Source organism: Melanostigma gelatinosum (genome assembly GCF_949748355.1).
Source record: "Melanostigma gelatinosum genome assembly, chromosome: 22".
Taxonomy (NCBI): Eukaryota; Metazoa; Chordata; class Actinopteri; order Perciformes; family Zoarcidae; genus Melanostigma; species Melanostigma gelatinosum.
In genome coordinates, this window is record NC_136655.1 from 6,767,263 (window position 1) to 6,773,459 (window position 6,197).

Genomic DNA, 6,197 nt, shown 5'->3' on the forward strand with positions numbered 1-6,197 from the left:
TTCTCTCTTTCAGATCTTCCCAGGCAGACCATCTGACCAGCAGGGGGATTTTAAATGTCTAACAGATGTCACGAAAAGCGCTTAATGGAATAAATGACTGTGCTCTTGAATGTGAACACGTGGGACTTTCCCCAGACACATTTACAGCAGATCCAATGTTGTTGTTTCTTCCCCTGGCATATTGAAAGAAATGCTGCAATGCTGCAGTAATGTTTAGGTCTCCGTCTCAGGTGGGACTCCTGGGGAACCTCTTTGACCCGACGGGTGCTTTGCTGCTAAACTCTCAACTTTTCCTTTCAGGTTGCTCTTAAGAAATATTTTCTTTCTCTGTGAACACTGTTTGTTGGCAGAATGTGTCCACCTGGCAATGTTTTTGCCTGAAAACAAATTAATACCACTGACTCCCCACATATTCTTCTTTAGATTCTGTGAAATGTGTCATGGGCTATACTCAAAGGTTTACTACCATTGAACACAAGGTAGTGCCACGCTCTGCATGGGTTCAAAGTCTCTGGTCTCGTTTGTGAGTTTTCTCTTTGTGCTGTTTTTGACATGTATACCAGCTTGTAGACATGCTTGGCTGCCGCAGCTTTTTTTGTTTTTACTCCACAAACATAAGCTGTAACTGACCATCCCTTTCTTCCTGTCTCTCTCCAACTCTCTCTTTCTTTCTGTCTCTTCCTGTCGTGTCTTTCTCTCTCCTCACTTTTTTCCTGAGCATGTCCAACAAAAGCAAACTCTTGTGTCCAGCCTCTGTCCCTTTTCTCTTTGTTCTCATCTAAAGAACAGTATTCCTCTTGTCTCGGTTTCCTTCTGCATTTTGATTAATCAGACACAGGCCTCTACCACGTGTTTTGTGGCATACTACTACTGTACTCACAAAAAAGGAAAACCTATATTGCATTGGGTTTGACACTGGTTTGTACCCCTGGCAAGACATTGGCTGATTTACCACATGACTGTTAAGAGTAGTTTCTCGCCAAGCACAAAGACAAGTCTGAGGTTTGTCTCCACCGGATGCAACTCCAGTTTTCCATTTCTCTGACGCACTGCGATAAGAAGTTGCAGTCTGTCACACACTACGGCTACCTGAAGTCTTTGTATGGCTCAACTAGCTCATGCTTTTACTTGTAGTACAGAATACGGTGACGTTTGGTACTCTAGAGTAAATATATTGGCGAAACAGGAAGTGAAACACAGACGTTTAACTGAAGAATAGCTTGACACTATGAACTTTCAGGTGGTTTCGAGGTTAACACAGTCTAGACAATATGTAGGACAACATAGTTAATTGGTTTTACACGTTGTGAATTTACAATTTGATGAAACTGCACACCTGCACGAGAGTTATCCCTGTCACAGATCCTTGCCCCTGAAACTCACCTATGATTGACCCAATAACACCTGCGCCCTCATTTGTCATCGCTCAATCGTGTTGAAATTCAAAACGCACACGCGTCATGGCTGAATGTGACTAAAACTCTGCGCCCTGTCCCTTCTCCCTCCAGATCCGGGTGGTGAATGCATTCCGCAGCTCCGTCTCCCTCTATGAGGGGATGGAGAAGCCCGATTCGCGATCATCAATCCACAACTTCATGAACCACCCTGAATTTCGGATAGAGGACTCTGAGCCCAATATTCCCCTCATAGATGACACCGACGCAGAGGACGACGCTCCCACCAAGCGCAACTCCGCCAGCCCCCGCAACGCCACGGCCACGCCGCCCTCGCCCACCACCACCGTCGCCCCCACTACGCCCGTCTCGCCCTCCCCCACGCCCGTCTCGCCCTCCCCCACGCCCGTCTCGCCCTCCCCCACGCCCCTCTCTCCCTCCCCCACGCCCGTCTCTCCCTCCCCCAACCAGAACAATAATGCTGTGGAGAACAGCAACCACCTCCTCCCAGAGGGCCCCAAATCAGGAACCCCCTCGGCCCCGGGGAGCCCCCTACACAGCCTGGAGACCTCCCTTTGATCTGACCCCACACCACCCCCCCCCCCCCCCCCACACTTTTCTACCCACCACCAAGGAGCTCAACTCAAACAAAGCGAAGGAACACTTGGAGAGAGACGGAGGGCTAGAAGGAGAGCGCAGTCTTGTGAGCTTGGCTTGGGCTGGACTAAAAGAACAGCAAACATTCAGAGGAATGGACGGCTTGGTGTGGATGCTTTGGTCTTTTCTTTTTGGTTCTTATTTTGGTTCTTATAAACCCCGCTGCAACACAAGGACTCTGTCGCCACCCCTCCCTCCTCTGTAACTTTTGTTTTTCTCTGTAACCAAGGGGTGAATTTAAACTCAGATTGAAAGTGACCTGTTTTTATTGTTCTATTAATATTATTATTATTTTAATTGAGAAGGGGAGGTCCCCCTCCTGGCTTGAAGGATGGTCTGTAAGAATTAAGAAAGAACCTTTAGCTTCTCTTCTATCTGAATGGTGTTGTATATTTATCTCTTTGGCCCTTGCTCATTCAAAACTTATTTCTGCTCCATTGGCTGTTAATATTTTGAGTTATTTATGTTTGTTTTTTTTGGAAAAAGCAGGTCTGTTTACAAAGTTTGTAGATACTTTTTTTCAGTTTGTAGGCAAAAGAGCTTCCTGATGTATGATGCAGAAAACTGGGACAGAATTTAAAAAAAAAATGAACGAGAGGATTATTTCAGATACTGCTGTATTTTCAGGAGAAAAGGGTGTTTCTATTGAAACTTAACTATTTTTGCCTGCAAGTTTTATTTGTTATATATTTGTAGATAAATGTAGAACCTTCTAGCCAAACCGATAAACACTAAGGCTTTTATAGAAAAGAGGTCCAGCGGGTGAGGGGGGGTTTCACAGGCGACGGGACGGGAAAGACGAGTAGGGCCTCTGTCCTCTAACATTGCTATGAATATTTACTTCTTCCATTTCTTCGATAGTTTTCACGTGCACAAAAACCTTCTGGAGTTCTGGATCCTCTTTTCATTCATTATGTTGTGTTCAAGGATTTCCACATGTTGAAAGGTTCACTAATTAAAGGGAGTTGAGAATAGTTTCCGGGCCCGTATTTAGCAAGCATCACAGACTGACACCTAGAAGCTGAAACACAGTCTTACCTCGGAGTTGGACGCGTGGTCCTCGTGAAGCCTCCTACAGAGTCGCTTTCAGCAAGGAGGAGAAGTCGATTTTTGTGGTTTTACAACACTTTGTAACTTAAAATGAAAATGTCGTCTTGTAGTAGTTTATTAGTCACATTCAAAAGAGGCTGATGGAGATTATTTGATGCAGGGAACACTCATGAGTGTATCAGTACTTTATGCATGTTAACGCTTACAATTTGTTTTTGCCAAAGCTCATAAAAACACTAAAATGACTTAGTTTGTCACTTTTTTTTTTTTTTTTTTTTTTCTTTTTTTTTTTTGTTGCGACCATTTGAGTTGAAAGTAATGCGAGTCAGCCACTGCGCCTGTTTATTTTTCAATAAGTTTATATAGACTTAACATGAATGTGCCTTGGCTACAATAAGAATTTCTGCGATGCGTTGTCCCTTCATGTTCCACCTGCAGGTAACTCCTCCCAGGTTAAACACTAGCTCCTACAGCTAAACGTAGGACCAAATAAGCCTCGCGCTGATCCTTCTGGGCCAGTTGTGAAAGAGTTTCTCTCTTGATGCTTGATAGTTATGGACCCTGGTAGTCTTTTTTTTTTTTTTTTTTAATTTGTGAATTTCATTTGTTTTTGTGTTTCTCTCAGCAAAACGTTCACCCCCCCCCCCCCCCCCCCCTGCCAATGTACAATATTGAATATTTGTTTACTCAGGCATAGAAAAAGTATTTAATTTTTAAAAAGGAATCTAAAAAGAAAGAACCTTTTAACTTCAGACTTTGTGTATTTAGATAGTGGATTATTGTCTTGGTCAACAAAAAAAAGAGCAAGTGAATTATTTTCATATTTCATTCAATCTTTTAAGATCATGCCTTAGGGAATACTTAATTTCAACCCTGTCCATAAGACTCCGTTTACCGTGGATAAATGTTGCTGCATTTTGATTTGTTTGTAAAATATTTTTGACACCTGATGTACTGGAAACGCTAAAGAATTGGACATTTTTCAAGAATAAAGTCTAGAGCATACACTGGTATCGATCTGCACAGGGTACTTTATTTCATAGCGTTCCTTGGGGAAAAAATAATTTTGATACAAATCATAATAAAAAAAGTGTACCTTTGTATTTTTATGACAATACTGATGATACCTTTCATCGTACGACAGCCGATTTTGGATGATTTGACACCAATCACGTTATATGGGGAGGGTTTTGGCCACTAAAATGTGTGTTCTGGAATATTCATCTCAGGGTGCAAATGGTGTGAAAGAGAACAAGCCTCCGTTAGTTTGTATATTACCACACTTAATTAAACATGTTTGGGATGGTGCTTGTCGACCACACAGGATGACTTGGGCAGCAGGCTGCACATTATTCCTGCAGCCTTCTGGCCATCTTCACCTTTAGGGCCGTGGGCAGGGGGAAGGAGTTCCATATGTTAGATCACAACGTCCTCTGAGGGAATGCTTTGTTTTACAGATGACAAAATAGCAGCTAGATTGCATTAAAAAAAAAGTGAGAAATTGAAAAGACGAGCGGAATCCATATGAGGAGTTTGTTCTGTAGCTTCTTCCTGTAATGGGAAAGAATGTTTTTCCATCTGTTTTATGGGTTATTATTTTTTTTATCTTTTAACATTTGGAAATAAAAGTACTTCATGTCTGTTTATCTTGAGCATTTTAAATGGATATCGTGATTGGATTTACATTTGAAACTTGTCGAGTAATGTGTATGGTTTTTAAAAATAAAAAATGTATTTAGCCTAACTGCAGGGCTATGTTTTTCATTTACCGTGCAGTATTTATTGGAATGGAGAGTTATGTATTCAAATGAGGACCTTTTACTTTCTGCAGTGAAGGCAAGCAAACATCTTGCAGGACATCCCGGTCTTGAGTGAGGTGGATTTTCTCGCAAGAAAGCTGCTTTTCTGCATAACTGCACACTTTCCAAATGTATTATAACCATTAGATTATAGCGATGTAACAGAGTAGCCAAACCATTGTTAAATATACTGAAAACTCACTTTCTCTGAGTAGCCCACTTAAGCAAATGCATGTTATAGCTGTTGCAGTATCTTGTCATTCTAAGTGATGAAGTTGGAGCTTTTTGTTAGATGCAGATGAAGGGATAGCTGGACACTGGTGCAAGTTGACAGTGTGTTGCACAATGCAGCTCTTGTAGGGAGTGTTTGGCCCAGTTTCTTTCTGTCTCTGTGCAGAGCTGAAGCAGGTAAATAACTGGAAATGCATGCTTACATCAAATCTATCCTCTGTTATCTCCAACATAAAGGGAAAAATGTGTATTTCAAAGTCTCTGAAAGGCATATAATTAATTTTTTACATCCCTACATCTCTTAAAATGTTTGTTCAAGAGTGAATAAGAAATGTACGTTCCCCTAGACCTCTGGCACAGACCTCTGCTCGAATATGACATGCAACTAAGATGTCTATTTGAATAATCTTGGTATCATACTAAAAGTAAAACTTGTGAGATTTCTGCCATCCATATATACAGTATGTTACTGGGTCAGGGTCAATAAATATGGGACTTACCATAAATGAAAGATTTTATTTACCGCCGACCAAGAGTGAATATCCCTTTGGATCCATGCCCAAGACCTCCAGCAAACCATATCACAACATCTGTGCATTGCACAGACTGATGGCAATAAAGTGAAGCAGAGCAAAGTTGAGTGGTTTTAGTAGAGGCATGTTAAGGACCAATCAAGGATGGCCAAGTATGCATCCACAGACAAGGAATTTGACTCTGGTTATTTGCGTCCCTCTCAAAGCACATAATGCAGAAATAGAAATAACAGCTAGGGACAACAAAGACGGATAAAGGTAGAGAATTGACAGAACTGGTATGTACATAAGTAGTGAACAAAAATAGGTGTTAATATAAATACTATAGGTTTATATATAAAAAGCACCAATAACCAACGATAAAAGAGATAAAACATATATATACAAGTGACGTTTTTGTTAAGTTGTAAACTGATTTACAACAAGCAGTGAAACATGTTATACTATGACTTTTTTCAACATGCTATACTGTGACTTTTTTCGACATGCTATACTGTGACTTTTTTCGACATGCTATACTATGACTTTTTTCG

The 6,197-nt window shown here is 41.2% G+C and overlaps 1 protein-coding gene across 2 annotated transcripts in view; it reads left to right on the forward strand.

The window, feature by feature from the left end:
- atp2b1a (ATPase plasma membrane Ca2+ transporting 1a) overlaps positions 1 to 4,845 on the forward strand; it is a 32,879-nt gene extending 28,034 nt beyond the window's left edge. For both annotated transcript variants that reach the window (XM_079294084.1, XM_079294085.1), the window contains one exon: positions 1,509 to 4,845. In XM_079294084.1, coding sequence (XP_079150210.1) covers positions 1,509 to 1,973 — 465 coding nt within the window. In that variant the 3' untranslated portion in view covers positions 1,974 to 4,845. The remainder of the gene's footprint in view (positions 1 to 1,508) is intronic.
- The last annotated feature ends 1,352 nt before the right edge of the window (positions 4,846 to 6,197 follow it).